This window comes from Plecotus auritus (genome assembly GCF_963455305.1).
Source record: "Plecotus auritus genome assembly, chromosome: 4".
NCBI classification, from domain to species: domain Eukaryota; kingdom Metazoa; phylum Chordata; class Mammalia; order Chiroptera; family Vespertilionidae; genus Plecotus; species Plecotus auritus.
This window is the reverse complement of record NC_137775.1, coordinates 31,893,339-31,911,023: the sequence shown is the minus strand read 5'-3', so window position 1 is coordinate 31,911,023 and position 17,685 is coordinate 31,893,339. Positions and strand designations below refer to the sequence as shown.

Here is a 17,685-nt window from a genome sequence, read left to right as displayed (position 1 = left end):
CTGATCAGGTGCAAGATTTTGGTCTTTCCCCAACATTTGCTTTTGGATGTTTGCTCAGTAACATGATCTCAGTTTCTTCTAAACTTATATTCACCATCTATTAAAAATAATCTAAAATATTCATGACTCTCAATAACATTCATACTTGTCACAGAAGTATTTTCCCAAGGTCCTTTCCTAGTCAGCATTCTGGTCCTCAGATTCATCTTTATTTAATTTTGCTCTCTCCAAATGCACACATGAATCATCAATTTTCCACTGTAGTGTCCATAAGCAATATTTAATTTCTATAAAACTACTTCAAATTGGATATACAAATAGCATGATGAGGCAAAACATGTTCATTGCCAAGAGTCCAAAAGATCTAGATTCAAATCCTGGCTTGGCACTTTTTAGTTCAAATTCTTGGCAAGTTCCTCACAATCATTAAGCCTGTTTCCTCATATTAAGATAGAATTGTACTACTGACCTTACTAGAATTTTTTGAGTACTGAAAAAAAGTAATGTTTGCAAGGATCCTAACATAGTTCTTTGCTAAGGTAAACAAAAATTATCAGGTGTTGGTAACATTATAATTGGTATCATTAGGTTGAATATATGCAAATTTGTGAATAATCGAGAACAGCTGGCAAAGGGCATGGGACATTGATGGAACTAAAACTAGGATTTTAAAAAAATAGTCTTTGCATTTAAATCTTAGGGTATTTCTGGGGAAACAGCTGGTTCTCTGTCTTACATACAAGAGTCATGAAACCCCCTCCCCCATTAGTTGTATTCTGACATTGATTATTCTCACCTGATGCTAGCAGATTTTGCTTTCAAGTCATTCCACCTTTGGTTCATGTCATCGAGTCGATGCTGAAGCATAGTAGCTTCTTCGGAATTTCCTAGTGCCTTTACCATCTTCTGCCTGTTCCCATCAATACTTTTAAATATGTCATTGTGGGCATCAATTTCTGCCTGAATGTCCTAAAGATGGAAAAGCAGAGACAATGCAATGTTAGGTATTAGTGTCAACATTACTTGGGATTGCTATACAGAGTTTTAACTTTTTATATTTCATAGATGAGGTGTATTTTTTAAATAAAAATAGTTAATGTCATCTTAAATAACAAATTCAAGTGATTCCACAATTCTTACATTAAAAATAATAAATCTTTAAATCTTCAATACCTTGATTCCCAAGTTCTTAAAAATAAAATATATTATAATCTTAATTTCATGTATTAGCTAGTCCGATTCAATCAAATTATTTATCCCCTTTATACATGGGTAAAACTCCCCTCAAAATATGAAGTTTTACAAAGTTGTTAGATATTACATCCTTTTAATTGCTGGTTTTTCACATTTAGACAAGTTTATTAATTGTTTATTATTTTAATCTAATAAAGTTTATTTCTATAGTTTTTAAAGAACACTTTCATAAAAATGTCCTGAGTAAGAAATAAATACTAATTGTAAAGTAATATTTCTCCTATTAAATAGATAATATTTTGTTTATTTTTATAAAGTAAATTTTAGTGTAGTTTAAGTAAAATAAAAAATTATTCTAAATTAGTAATAAAAATTTGTTAAGACTTTGAAGAAGCATTTTGGCAATATGTATCAAAAGCCTTAAAACTGTTGAAATTGCCTGGCCAGCATGGCTCAGTAGTGGAGCATCGACCTATGAACCAGGAGGTCACGGTTCGATTCCCGGTCAGGGCACAGGCCCAGGTTGCAGCCTCAGTCCCCAGTGGGGGGCATGCAGGAAGCAGCCAATCAATGATTCTCTCTCATCATTGATCTTTCTATCTCTCCCTCTCCCTTCATCTCTGAAATCAATAAAAATATGCTTTTAAAAAAAACCTGTTGCAATTATGTATCCTAGGAATATTTATGTATAAACACATCTATCACATTGATTGTTTTAAAATTGAAAAAAAGTGGAAACTATCAAACACTTCCACTTCTGGAAATATATCCGAAAGATATGAAAACACTAATTCAAAAATATATCTGTACCCCCGTGCTCATAGCAACATTATTTACAATAGCCAAGAAACGGATAAAACCTAGTTGTCCATCGGTGGAGGAATGGATAAAGTAGTTGTGATTGATATATATATATATATATATATATATATATATATATATATATATATATATATATGGGAATGTTTTCTAGCCATAAAAAATGAATAAATCCTACCATTTGTGACAACATGGATAGACCCTGAGGCATTATTCTAAGTGAAAGAAGTCAGACAGAGAAAGACACATACTGTACAATCTCATGTGGAATCTAAAACAAAAAAACTCAGAGAAAAAGAAATCAGACTTTTTGCCATTACAAAAAGTGATAGTGGGGAGAGGAGAAATTGGAGGAAGACAGTCAAAGGATACAAGCTTCCAGTTATAAGATAAATATGTACTAGGGATGCAATACAACATGATGACTACAGTTAACATTGTTACATGACATACAGAAAAGCTAAGAGAGTAAATCCTAACAGTTCTCATCACATTTCCTTTCTTTTTATTGTATCTACTAGAGGCCCATTGCACGATATTCGTGCAAGAATAGGCCTTCCTTCCCCTGGCTTCACTCCCAGCTGCCCGGGAGCCGGCAAGTCCCCACTCCTGGCTGTCCGGAGCTGGCAAGTCCTTGCTTCTGTCTGGAGCATCACTCCAGTAGCTCCCTCCGTCGCCCCCCTTCCCCTCATAGCAGGCTTCACACCGCTCCGGGCCTGCATATGCAAATTAACCCCCATCTTTGTTGGGTTAATTTGCATACTCACTCTGATTGGCTGCAGGTGTAGCGGAGTGATGGTTAATTTGCATGTTTCTCTTTTATTAGGTAAGATATAAGAAGATTAATGTTAGCTTAACCAATTGTGGTAATCATTTCACAATATCTATAAATCAAACCATGATTCTGTATACCTTAAACTTATACAAAGATGTATGTCAATTATTTCTCAATAAAACTGGGAAAAAGTGGAAACTATTATAACACATTAATGGTGATATACTAATCAAGTTTAAAAATGGAGGATGCAAAACTATACGTTATGTTAATCTTAAAGTCTGTGTTTAAATCAGCATATGTATTTCTATATCATTGCACACACTTATTGCTTATTACATTTTTATTACATTAAAAATGTAAGCAATAAGTCAAAATAGTATAATCTCTGTATAAGAGGATCAATGATGATCTTAGTGTTCATCAAAAGTCAGAAAGAAAATCAACATCTAGAAAATGATCAAAGAAAAGGAAATCGGCATACATTGTGTTTTTTTTCTTTTAATTTAACATTTGATGGCATATTTACTTGGACAAATATATCAACAGCACCTAAAGGCAGAAAACCATCTTATTATGTCTTCGGTATCCTTCACAGTCTCTGAGCCTAAAATAAATAGATACAAAGAGATAACACATAGATAGGTAGGTAGATAGATGACAGACAGATGGATAGATGCATAAATGCATGAATTAATGTGTGAATAAGTTCACCTTGACTGACTGGCATATCAGCCACTCTAGCCCCACAAAAAAAATCAGATAATTAAAGAATTTAATGGAATATAGTAATAATTTTGTTTAATGTCTTCATTTAAAAATTTTTAACAAGGGAAACTTAAAATTATTTAGAAGCCTGCATTGCAAAGTCCTGCCTAAGCTTTTCGCTGGAAATTTAGAGTAACAAGCAATTAATGAAACATGCTCCTTCACAGATCACTGTGCAATGATTCACTGGTTTTAAAATCAAGACACCAGCATGGGAGGCTGTCAGATTATGATCCTGACGCAGCATCAAATGCTAAAGTAAATTAAAGTTTCCAAGAAAGAGGGTTTACTCTCACTGCTCAGCTGGGAGACTTGCTCTAGAAAGACTTACCTCTGTCCCCTGAAAGCCTTTCTGAACATTATACAGCACAAAATGGTTACTGATAATTAGTTATGGAAATGCAATCCAGCTAGAAGCACAAAGCAATGTTCTTCCAATCATTTAACATAAGCCAGTCATGTGCACAGAGGGGCCACAGCAAGGTATCCAAGCCATTAAACTAACACTTGAGAGCAGAAGAAATATTTTAAAGATTCACTTGTGAGGCTTGAAACCTATCTTCAAACAATGTAAACAGGGGTTTAGAATTAAAGGACTACATGTTTTTCTCTAAGTCAAAGCACCATCAAAAGCCTAAAATGCACCCTTTCTGAAGAATCTTCCAGAAGACAGTTATAAAAGCTCACATCAGCTCACTGATCAACAGTTAGTCTTTCTGAATACAACACCCACTACCCAGGACAAAACAAATTCACAAATAAAGGAAAACATTGATTTATTTGCTTACTTCTTTAATCAATGACATTTTAATACCAATTTTGCCCTTAACTGGACATACTTTGAATGATACAACCCATAGACATATTATAAGCAAACACTTTATAATGTGTATCACATACATTTTACTTCTTTATAATGTTCTCTAATCAAGTAGAGGCCCTAATTATGTAAGCAAAACTATTTATTTAGATTATGATAAAAAGGAACCCTCCGACAGGAAACAGATTTAGAGAGTACCACCAGGAAGACTTCAACAACTAAATTGGTGCTAGAATGAATTCATCCTCTCTGGGCCTTGTTGACATAATTTTGGTTTATTTTTGCATGGCATATTTACCTAACCCTACATGAACATAGCAATGTTTTCCCTGAAGGAGTCCTGACTTCTTTCCTGAAGGTGAAGAAGTAAGGTCAGCAACAACTTCCCTACTGTATCCCAAGGCACAGGCTAGATCAACAACGCTAACCATTCAGGGAAAGGAAGTCCTCTGTTCCTTGCAGAATAAGACCGGACTTCAGAGGCAGGTAGGACTGATGATCAGGAGTCAGCAGGATCATGACCAGAGTTTTAGGTTTTGAAAATGAGGAATTATAACATTAAAAAAAAATAGGTATTATCTAAAAAATAATACAACAACCAGAGAGTATCATCAAGGGTCATTAGTGATATGTAAATATATTTTGAGACCGTTTCTAAGGCTGCTGGTGAGTTATTGCAGTTAATTAGTCAATTTATAATTAAAAATTAATTTATTTACTTCAATGAATTATCCAATCAATAATTGATAAGCTACATTGTCTTTCAACAATTAATCTCATTGGTTTTAACCACTCTATTAAGAATTATGAAACTGCCACCTGGTCTGCAGCAGCATTTATTAAGAAATCAATACCAGTAATGTTTTTCCCATTTCCTGTGATTATAAATATATGTTAGACAACAGAGCAGAAAAAAATTTAAAGTACTAAGTGGAACAAGCTTACAATTAACTGCACTTTCAAGATAATTTGAACAAGCCAACTTACAATGACAAAGAATCAATAAATAAACAAATGACATTTTAAATTCCAGCATAGCAAACACTGCTATTGACAAAAATATTTTTTCTTGACTCTATAGCAATTGTTACTAAAACACATGAAAATCCTAGTGAACTAAAATACAGCAACTTTCCTTCCAAGGTGCATACAAACACAAGTTAATAAATGTTTCATGTGGCCGAACTATTGCCCCACCTTAATTATCAAAACCAGATAGAACATTCAAAACTGAACAGGCTTGAAAACCTAGTCAAGAATTTTTCATGTTAAATTTTTAAATCTACATTCGTGGAGCACCCACTCCTCTACGCCTCACCTGTGTAAAGGAGTTCTTATTGCCCAGAAAGCTCTCAATTTCTTCCCACAACACATACATACACACACACACACACACACACACACACACACACACACACAATCTCAGTGATTTCCTTATTTTAAACTCATCTCTTATGTCCCAGCTTAAATGTAATTTCTTCAGGAAAGACTTCACCACACTCCAATTAAATTGGGGCTACCTGTATTCTTATAACTCCCTCTACTTTGCTAAATCACCTACCTGTACTAAAAAACTTTCTTATTTAATGTCTGAGTCCTCCCACCAGGCTAGAAGCTCACTGAGGGGAAGTCTCCCTGTTCTCCGCTCCATCCCTGAACTCAGCCCAGTGCCACTTCACAGATATTTACTAAACACTGAATGAATGAATGAATGAATGAACCTTGAAATTGGAAAGTTACTGTGTCTACAAGGACACATTTAAATATAACAAGTTGAGCAGTAAAATATAGCTTCAAAGTATAATTTTAAGTTAGTCATCATAAAGGAGGTAAATGCTGTAAAGGAAATTTTGTACTGAGTGGTTTCTCTCTGTGTTGTCACTATGGAAAGCATCTTTTCACAACAAGAGTGATATTCAAATTCAGACACACACACACACACCCTTAAAGAACCACCATTATCGCCTGACTGGTTTGGCCCAGTGGATAGAGCGTCAGCCTGCGGACTGAGGGGTCCCAGGTTCGATTCTGGTCAAGGGCATGTACCTTGGTTGCGAGCACATCCCCAGCAGGGGATGTGCAGGAGGCAGCTAATTGATGTTTCTCTCTCATCGATGTTTCTAACTCTCTATCCATCTCCCTTCCTCTCTGTAAAAAATCAATAAAATATATTAAAAAAAAGTACCACCATTATCATTAATCATCTAGTAGCAGAACTGCATAAATTAATAAAAGGCAACAGTCATTCAAAATGTTACTGAGCTAAAATTGTCCATTACTCTATCTTCTTTGACTACTAAATAAATAGGACTGTACACAATGCCAATGGCTGAAGTATGACAGTATATTAACAGCCACCGAAGCCATCAGATACTTCCTTTATGAAGTAGTTTCAAGCAGAAACTTAATTCGTTCAAGTCAGATGGCAATAAACCAACTCATAGGCTGGATTTCAGAGAGGCGCATTGGTGGTCCAGCTTTCTGGGTCAAGTCAACTCTTCAAATAGTCACCTGGATACACTGTCCAATGCTCACCCCTCACCACTTGGTTAGGTGATTAGGACCTGCTTGCTGGCAGGTACATCTTGTCACAAGGTCATCCTCTTCTGGTGAGAAGTTTGTCTCAACTCCCCTTTAGGACCACTCTGGGTACACATGGTTCCTATCAACTGGGGTTTCCTGATCCTTGGTGAGCTGTCACCTTGAGGAAAGAGTAGAGAACATTTCCTGACTCCTGGACCTCAAGGACTCCCAGCATTGCCTTTTCTGATGCTAGGAGATTAGGAGTGAGCATCAAGTGCAACTTGCTCTTCCTATCTATGCTATCAAATCACAATCTGTGCATCAAACAGATTGGAACTAGAGAATGAACTTGGATCTCAATCATGTGCCAATATTCATTTATGAACAAATACCCAATATAAATCACACCACCACTGGATTTCTCTAAAATTAAGTAATAGCGACCAAAATTTACCTCACAAAGAAACTGCTGTCTAGAAGTTAGGCTGAAGGTCTGCTGTCTTCTGGGGTTTCTGATGATCGACCAGTCTACAGCTTTTCAGATTAACCATCATTGGAAGACCCAACACTGTCCCAACCTTGGACCCTAGTTTTCTTAAAGCCTGAAATGGCTTTAAGAATATAGCCAAATTACCTTTATGCTATGACAACCCAAACATCAGACTGAACAATTACAACTGCTGATATGAAAAGTATGAAATCACTGAGGTGAGGATTCTCTTTAGAAGCAGATCACTAATATAGGAATAGACAGGACTATTATTCAGCTTCTGATGGTATCATGTGGCTTTTGCATGACAGCAGTGAGCTTGGCTTTTCCCTGGAAATGGCATTACTGCTTTCAGAGTGGGGGAAGGCAGGCAGTTGAATTTGAGAGGTGTCAGGCATTGGTACCTTTCTATGATACCAGCTTTCCTGGCAATGAATCAATGTAGCAAGGGCTAAATATATGAGACTGCTTTTGTGAAAATACACAAAAGATTTTTTTTTAATACTTGAGTTGAAGAAAAATACATTCATGTTTGACAACTTCCTACAAATGAAATATGGCAAAAAGATTAAGTTTCACGTAGATTTTCATAACGGCGTCTAACACAAAATAAACATGTGAGGAGAACTTCAGGCTGTGAACTGCAGCAGGATGGTTGCTCTAAATTGGCTCTTTGTCTCAAAAAAAAAAAAAAATCCCAAATCAAGCCTTTGATAGGAATTGGCCAGCAGACTACCTTCATTGTCAATACAACGACTAAAATAAAATAAGAATAAGAAGTATGCAGGCACTAAAGCTTCGGGTTTAAAAGAGGAAACATACTCATATGACCAGAACTTGTCACTCTGTCAATAAAATGGCCAAAAGGCAGAGGCAGTTCCTAACCTCTGGTATCTGACCTGGGCTTTTAAGACGATCAGCAGCAATTACAATACAACAGTCCAACTACTGCCCACAATTACTGCCTCTCAGGGGTTCTAAGTAATGAATTATTCATGTAACATATCCCCTATACCTTTTTAGGAAGAAACAGACAAATCCATGCAAACGAAGCTAACAGACCTCTTTATGGCCATAAAGTTTGTCACCTGCTGTTACTAGCTGCCATAAAGAAGATATTCTCTCCCTCCTCCACCCCTTTTAAATGGTGAACAAGTAGACTGGGAACCATCCTTTGCTCTCAGGAATTTAGGTGCTTAACAGCATATTAAAGTGAGAGGTCAAAGTGCACCCTGTGTTACAATCCTTCCTTCTACAGTTGGAGAGAGATGGGGGAGGTGGGTGCATCCAACCAGAAGTTAAATTCTTCTTTCTCTATATTCTGCCCATACACTTTCTACCATCATGAAGCAAGCAATAACTGCAGCTGTTTTGGAAAAGCTTTCAAAGTTTTCAAATGACTTGGTTTTACGCCTTTTCTCCTCTGGCACTGTAGTTTTGTAAGAAAAAGCCCATTGATTCCTTCAATGACTCCATACAGTCTTGCTTATATTTGTACTTGCAATGGACGCCGAGTATTCATGGTGAAAACCACTGAGCACATCTTTAACAACTGATAAGTAATTGATTTATGCACATAATGAGTCCTTCACCTCTTTTTCCTTTTCTTTAAAGGCTGGAAGTTGAAAGAAGATAGGTGCTTGGCATCCAAAGCCTAAGGCAGGCAGGAGCCCATGAGCCGCACATTGAGGTTTTCTGTTTTGTTTAACTATAAATGTAAGGTAGCATTTGGCAGGCTAGACTGAATCCCAGAGTGTGCCAAGAACTTTCCTATGGAAAAAAGAACTAAATGCAAAACTAATGATCCAAGCATTCAATCTCCACGGTGCATGCAAGCACTTTGTGTTTAAAACAGACACACTCAGGAAAAAAGGAAAGAAGTTTAAGATCAGATGCACCATCGTCACTGGGAGGCATTTTCTCCCAACTCTCAGAACTGAATCTTCAGGAAAAAAGGCTGGGGAAGGCAGGGCTGGGCCACTTCAGGGAGATAAACCTGAGGGTAAGGAAAACAGAACCCGTGCCTGATGAAGTCAGACTTTGGCATGAAAACCCAGTGTTTTTGCTGTTCTTTTTCTTTTTTTCTCCTCCAAAATAACTTTCAGTGAAATTACCAGTGTCTTGAGTACAAAAGATCTCTTCTGACGTGGAATTCTGAAACTGACAGGCACCAGGAGAAGCCTCCTGACCAAAGGAAAGAATTGCTAATTTGCTCTTTAGTGGAAACAGAAAAGTTTTTAGCAGGCTATCAAACCAAGGATGCCTTAGAAATTACATTAAATAATCAGGTCAACAGAGTATATGCCATCTACATGTAGAGTAAAAACAAAAGGCAAGAAAAGGCAGAATGGAAGTAGCACATTCATGAAGTCGCCTTCTGCATACCTTTTCAAATCTTGTCAGCAGTTCCCGTAAGCTGAAGTTCAGACCAATCATCGTCCAGTAGCCCTTGAAGTTTACATCTTTCCGGCAAACTTCCTTCAGACAACAGCGTTCGATTTCCACACACCGTATCTTTTCTGGCTATACTTTAAAACCCTTTGTAAAATCCTTTACAAGCCTTGCCCTTGAGCTATGGTCCATGAGCAGCAGCAGCTTGCGCTGGGACATGTTAGCCACCCCAGCGAGGGTCCGTTCTTTCATGGACTTTGGAATTCGCAGGGAATAGACCTGCTTCTACAATTCCTGGGAGCTGTGTTCCACGAGGCTGGCATGCTCTCCTTTTTCTCCAGGAAGCCCAGGATTCCCTTTTGCTCACCTCACTAATGACCTGCAGCCCACAACTGGTCTCTCCTGGGCCCGGAGCTTAGAATTTGGTCTCAATTACACACAGCAAAAAAGAAGCTATATCCTGGAAACTTGCATGAGAGAAGGCAGAAAAAAAAGAGAAAGAGAGAGAGAGAGAGAGAGAGCCAAGTATTACCAACTTCCTCCATTCAGACTGGTTTCAGAAAGAAAAAGAAAAAAAAAATCCTGGGTAAAGAGCCAGTTTTCAAAGAGCATGTCTTATGTAGAGTTCGAACAGCAAGGAGTGTACTCTTGTCTGAAGAAACACCCAAACACAGGACAAGAGGCCACCGGTTTGCACTCTCCCAGACACCGGCACCCTGCGTTGCTATGGTAACCACCAAGCTAGTTTCAGTCCATTTCCCTAGGTCAGGCTATGCCTAAGGGATGCTGTCAGTGCAACAAAACCAAGCCGATGGTAAGTTGTTCTATCTGTCCGGAGAAAAGTTCCAGCAGTGGATCTCATGACAGGGGATCATTTGCAGAGTTTGTGGCAGGGGAGCCAGGGCAGCCAGCTCCAACAGCATCCCTGGGCGATCTGACAGTGGTGGGGTAATCCACTGCTCTTTCCAGCAGTTGTTTATTATTTTAATCAGCATCCTCCCTTCCACCACCCCTCACACAGTTTGAAGTGAAGCTCACTCCCACTTCCTGTAGGCCTCCCTGCTCCGAAATGCAGAACTTGCTCTCAAATGGTGTGGATCCTGAATGGATCCCGGGATTCATATTCCAATTTGGAGCCCACCCAGGAAAACAAAAGGGGTAGGTGTACAAGACAATACAAGGCACAAAACTAAATATGAGTGATCAATTGGATTATTTCTGAAAAGGATTTAACAGTACAATGATGGGGAAAATAAAGAAAAATTCCTTTGATCTCATTGATGACTCCAAGAGCCATTCAGACTTGTTTTCATGTGGGGAATTCACTTGTTTGTGAAATAAAACTTAAGTGAAACTACTCCAAATGTGAGTAATCGCCAGTTACTTTTAAATTGTTATTACTGGTACCCTGAGAAACACTGTCTCCCACAAAGTTGTGTAATTGCTTTAAAGGAAAATGTTCAATCCAAATGATATATTCTTTGGACATCATGGATTACATAGCTATTTAATATACTAATAAAAGGTTAAGTGCAACAGATGTGTCCATATGAAACATATTTCTCTAGCTGTGTGCAGTTTTGTTATAAACATATAATGCTTTTAAAAGTGACACCATCACAAATGGAAAGTTAATCTTAATATAACTAAGTTTATTCTGCATCAGGGCATGGAGCAAAAAAGTTAGAATATGTATCTCCTAAAAGGCTATTTTAATTACTCAAATATCAAAATTGTTAGCATTTATTTAATCATATACAGATAGAGTTTCCACTAACAAAGAAAAGAACAAAAACTTGCCAGGGAACAGTATACAATATAATTACTACTTTTTGGATTTGCACACCATTTTTCTTTCCATTTCATTCCCAACTTATTTTCATATCAGTGTTCAAATAGCATGTGTTTTACATATGCGGATCTATTCAACATTTAACAGGCTTTTAAAATATTTTCATCATTTATTCATAAAACTCAACATGTCCCCAGGGGCACAATGGCTTTATGAGATTTCTAGCAGAATGTGTTCCACCTCCAAGTGCCCAATTCAGATTTATACACAGACGTTGTTAACTTCAAAAACAAATGTTGTAAATGAATGATAACCCAGAAATTTATAAGTAAAAACAATCTCTGCACTTTGGGTTAACAACAACAACAAAAAAGACATTGACATCAGCATGAAGACCAGTCCTCAGAAAGGAGTGAAGAAACATACAGAAACTGACCAGGCTGACCCAGTCAGTGAGGGATCTGGGGCCACATGCTGAGATCTTTCAGCAGCAACAAATAAACTCTTTACATAAATACAAAACAGAAGGAACCACCAGCACCAGCACCAGCACCACAAAAAAATAAAAATAAATAAACGAAGGAGAGAGAGAGGAAAAGAACAATCTTTCTCAGCTGGGCAAACTTCCAACTACCACCCAGGGTGCTGAATGACTGCGATGGGAAGACTTGTCCAAACACGCAATCCCCCCAGCACATATCCCAAGACTGAATTAAACAAAAGCTGTGAAACAACAGAGACTACTACCCTAGTCTTTCTCTAAAGTAGACTCTTAGGTTTAAAGGGTTCTGACATCAAGATAAGAACGATATGTCATTATTAGAGCTGCTAATATCTTGTAACCTGATACAGGGCTCACCTTTTGAAGGAGTCTTCCCAAAAGATAAGAGCAAGAGAATTTTTATCACATGATAGGTACTTGTGTTCTAGATGGGACAAAAACAAGATAAGGAAAGAGTGGAGGAGTATGTTGTCACATGGAATTCTAGAGGGGAGTATCCAAAAGTCACTGCCCCTGTACCAACTACCAACCCGGGCAAATGCCCCATACCCATTTCTCAGAACTGACACCCTCAGCTCAGGCAGAAAAGAGAAGGCAAAATAAAGCTCCCTTACTTACAGTTATAAAATATCAAGAACTAAGATACTGATGAACCTAGATATGATGCACACTCTTTAGGAGGAAAGCGGGGTGGGGGCATTACTTAGTGGATCTTTATGGAACCATCCAAAAATTGTTTTTAGTTCTCACCTAATTTGAATAGCAGGGTAACTATACTCTCAATAAAACACTGGAAAGCAACTAAAATGTGATTTTTAAAGTGTCAAAGACAAATAGATTATTTATGTAAAAATCCAAAGATATGCTACAAAGTTCCATTAGCTAAATATTTAATGTATTATTCTAAATTACTGTGCTCCTTGATGACTGAGTGACTTATTACAGGTGAGACTTACAAAATATAATTGTGGATTGCTTTAATAACTGAGCTCATTTTACCATGTATTTGTGTTTGATACCTATAAGTAAGTATATTTTCTAAGATGAAACTCTGTATGCAAAATATCATCTTGGTAATATATTTTACATCTGCATAGCCTCTTCTTTCTTTAACCAAACACCTCTTTGATACGTTATCTCCTATAATCCTGTAATCATTAAAACAAACAAACAAACAAAAAAATAGAGGCTTCCAGTGAAAGCAATACATCACCAGAGAGACAATAAGCTGAATGATACAATTTGAAGGAGTTGACATTTTGCAAGTCCACACTTGTGTGTAAATAAATAAATTAGGCACTAATCTTCAAGAGGTGGAATAAATATAATCCCTACCACAGATCCTAACATAATCCCTACAACACTGAGTATCCTGAAATTCTCTAGTAAAATAATCCGTGTCTCAAACACAGACACCTAGATCCACAAGACAGTGAAGGTTACAGAACCACCAAACAGCACAGAAAATCTCAACAATGGAATCAATAAAATCTAAATCTAAATGACATAATAAAAACCACACTCCATGTCCCAAATTAAGAGAGCTATATATCCATATGGCTTTGGCATAAACTTTCAAAAGCTAGGCTACTTTTAAAACTGTTTATGATTAAAAACTATATTTCATCTAATTGGCTAAAAATGGTTTCCTTATTTAGCAATTTCATTGAGGCAATAGAATATTAATTTAGGATTCACTCAAATACAAGCAAAAAGAGCCATCTAAATGCTCTGTTGAAAGATAATCTATGTCTCACCCATATGGTGGATCTTAAAGTACCCTTCCTGCTACCCAAATTTTTAAAAGCTGTAGAGATAAAGTATGTTTTCTATGGAAAACCAAACAACTTTCTCTTTATATTGGTCATTATGGAGGAAAGAAAAGAAAAGAGAAAAAAAGAGAAGAAAAGTAAAAACTTCTAGGGGACCTCTAAGGCGAAGCATATGGAGGTCAATAGGTGATTACAAATAAATTGGTACATCATGGCGTTATTCACAATGAAGCACTTCAGGCATGGGTAGAAAATTTACTGGTTATAATCCCATTCTGACTCCAGGGAAGATCCAGGTTATAATGGCTTTAAAAGGAATATGCACAATTCTCCTTTTCATAACGTTTCTAAATCAGCATTTATAATTTGAAAATAAAATAGCTTCAAGGCCCTAGTCATGATCTGCGATTTCAAATTCATTGTCTACGGCTGCTGTGGTTCTGTTAAGGGAGACTACTCAATACATTACAGCTTTCTAGTTGACATCAGCTAGCAACCAAGTCTGTCAGCTGGTAGCTATTTAAAGTAATATACAGCCCTAAAGGGCAGAAGGTTCAATCTGAAATGGAGGCCTGAGCCCCCTGATGAAAGGCGGAACTCTCCTTTTATCCCAGGAAGCTCAGATAATATGCTTTGGACACAAAGAATTATTTTTAAAGCTCATCTCTTCAATAATGTCTTCTAGTTTGATAACTATACAGGTGGCAGTTGGGAAATAGAAATTATAACTCATAAGGAAAAAAATTCAAGACTTTCTGTATTTCCAAAATCTATAGCCAGAAGATTCTAACCAGACATTTTAAAGGCACAAAGAGCTTTTTCTTCTAAAGGAAGTGGATAGGTGGGGTGAGGATTAGGAAGAGAAACCCCAGTTGATCTGCTTCTGAATTAGCCAACCAGGTGCAGGGGTCAGCATTCAGCAACCTTCTAAATATTTAATGATTCAGAGAGCACTTTATTAGGCGACTAAAAATAAGGCCAAGACAAGTTAATGTTTCAAAACCATATCCTTCCTAAGAAATATGCAGCATGAGTCAAGAGTGAAACCATCTCAGAGGCCAAGCCTCACAATTCCAGATGTCTACTGATGGCTGGAGCCTGTGGGGTACGCACCAGGGCTCTGGAGAAGGTTCTTAGAAGTTACTAAAGGATCTTTCCAACTTTCCTCAGATCCCAGGTTTTGAGAGATTAAAGCCAACATTAAATTACAGATTGTAATAATAACAACAACCATGTCAAGATAAAGCAAAATTAAAGGTGCTGTTTTCACTCACAAGTAAAAAAATGGCACTCTCCCTGGAGGGCATTATTGCTATAATCTATAAACCCAGAGGAAGTTCACTAACCGCATGAGAGTAGCCATGCTTCTGTGTGTAATACCAGCTTTCTGATGCTTGCCGGCCAACCCATTCAGAGCTGACTAACTGCTTCAATTCTGACCCATGCTCCTGCTATCTGCCTGCTTAACATCCGAATTGGAATTCTCTGCAAAATCACAGCGTAACCTTCTTCCCCACTTTAATGATGATTCATCTTCACTAATCGCATTGATAACCAGTCAATATACTTACACATGAACCACTTATATTTAACAAATATGACTTCCCAAAACTCATAGACCATTGTAACTTTACTTATATATACATTCTGTACCTTTATCTTACTTCTCTTGTTTGCTTATTCTGAGCAATAGGTCCTGTGATGACTCTGTTTCTTCCCAAAAAGTTTTGAATAAAGTCTTCTCTAGACAGTGAACCCAGACAATGTTATTGTGCAGGACATAATAAAATCAGTAGGCTGATTACAGAGGGAAGAATGCCTAGGTTTGACAGAATTAAGTAAAGCCATTATATTTTCTGGAGATTATGAGAATCAGCAGAGTTGACTTTTAAAATCTGCCAAATTTTGGGATAGAAATAATTTAGCAATATTCATCAAACATTAAAATTCATATAACCTTTGCGTTAGAAATTCTATCCCTAGGAATTTAATTTCCAAACATTTGTACAAACATAGGGACAAAGATGCTCAATAAGTTCTGTTTGACAGAGCAAAAAGCTGAAAAGAATCTAAATGTCCATTAATAGGTAACTATGTAAATAAATTATAGCTGATTCCCACAATGGAATGCTGCTCAGCTATGGAAAAGAGGGAGAAGGTGGCTATACACTGATAAGAAATAATCTCTAATATGTATGTATGTATGTATGCATGTATGTGCCCAAAAGGGGGATAATGACATAGATCCATATACAGGATACAAATATTTCTGGAGAGATATGTAAGAAGATAAAGGTGGTTACGCCTGAGAGACACACTGGAGATCTCTATGTCTAGAATGGGACACTTGAAGTCTTTTATACTGTGTGAAAATTTTATCACAGGCACATAGTACATATTCCACACAAAATTAAATCAATTAATAGATGGAAAATTCCCAAGTAAAACACATTTATCTTTCTAGGTAGATATCTATTCCCCAAAATGGTGGCATCATTAGATTTGAGGTAACTGCCACCAGAGACAATCATTTTTGTCTTTGAAAGACTCAGAAGTTGTGAAGTGCCAGATGGTGTGACATTCCAATAAATCAGCCCTCAGCAGAAACACGCCTTCAGCGCAGTGGGCTGGTCAATGGTAAACTTTTCCAAAGGAGACAGGGACAAAGCCTTTTTGTTCCCGTAAGTTACTCTATAACTAGTCACTCCAATTTATTTAAATAATAACTCTTTGTCTAAATAGGCAATATATAATTTAAGTCATTCTCATTCCAAGGAAGCCAGTACTGCTATTTTCATCTAATGCTGTGACATTAAATGGCATGAATTTTTTTACTATAGAATTAGTACACACATACAGAAAAGAAGAATATCTAGCCTGATTTTGTCAAGCAATGGAAGTGTGGCTTCATCACTCAAGATGGGCTGAGTGAGCTGGCAGAGGGAGAGTGCCAGGGTCTACTCAACAGCTCAAGAGAGACTGCAGTACCAACAGCCCTTCTGTTCATGGGTCTAAATCACAGTAGTGAGAGAGAAAACACCATGGACCTTGTCCTGCTTGTCATGGCTGCAGAAGGCATGCTTGATGTGCTACGAAGGTTACTCTAACAAAATACTGAAGGAGATGTACCACTACAGGCGAAGCAACCACCAGACACCACGATTGGGTACGTTCTTATTTAGGACCAAATCGAATAGTGGAAGGAGTTTTATATTAAATATTGTAAACAAAGGAACTTAAAGCACAATTTAAATCCAGAAATTGTTATGGCAGATGTTTGTTTTTATGTGTGTGTTTTGTTTTGTTTTTATTTCAGAGAGGAAGGGAGATGGAGAGAGAGAGAAACATCACTGATGAGAGAGAATCATTGATTGGCTGCTTCCTGCATGCCCCACACTGGGGATGGAGCCCGCAACCCTGGCATGTGCCCTAACCAGGAATGGAAACAAGACCTCCTGGTTCACAGGTCGACACTCAACCACTGAGCCACACTGGCTGGGCCAGATGTTTTAACTTTAAAATTAGAATATGGGATGGCTGTAGTAACAGAGCTCTTAAAAAAGTAAGACCAAATCTAGTATTTACTGGAATGCATATAAAATCAGTACTGACATCAAAATCATAACCTTGGGAGGATACATCCAAGTGATATTACTATTGCACAAAACTTTTTTGGAATATTATTTCAGAGATACCTTTGTAATTAATTAAAGATCCATATAATAAAATTGATCCTTTTTTTCAATTATATTGCCACTTTTACCAAAATTATTAACACCCATCTTGATCATTAGACTTAATGACTGTTTTGAGGAGCATGTGTATGTTTTCTTAATATT

General features: G+C 37.2%; 1 protein-coding gene across 5 annotated transcripts in view; it reads right to left on the bottom strand.

The window, feature by feature from the left end:
* UTRN (utrophin) overlaps positions 1 to 17,685 on the bottom strand; it is a 479,531-nt gene that overhangs the window by 138,547 nt on the left and 323,299 nt on the right. For all 5 annotated transcript variants that reach the window (XM_080663479.1, XM_080663480.1, XM_080663478.1 and 2 more), the window contains one exon: positions 797 to 969. In XM_080663479.1, the coding sequence (XP_080519605.1) occupies positions 797 to 969 (173 nt within the window). The remainder of the gene's footprint in view (positions 1 to 796; positions 970 to 17,685) is intronic.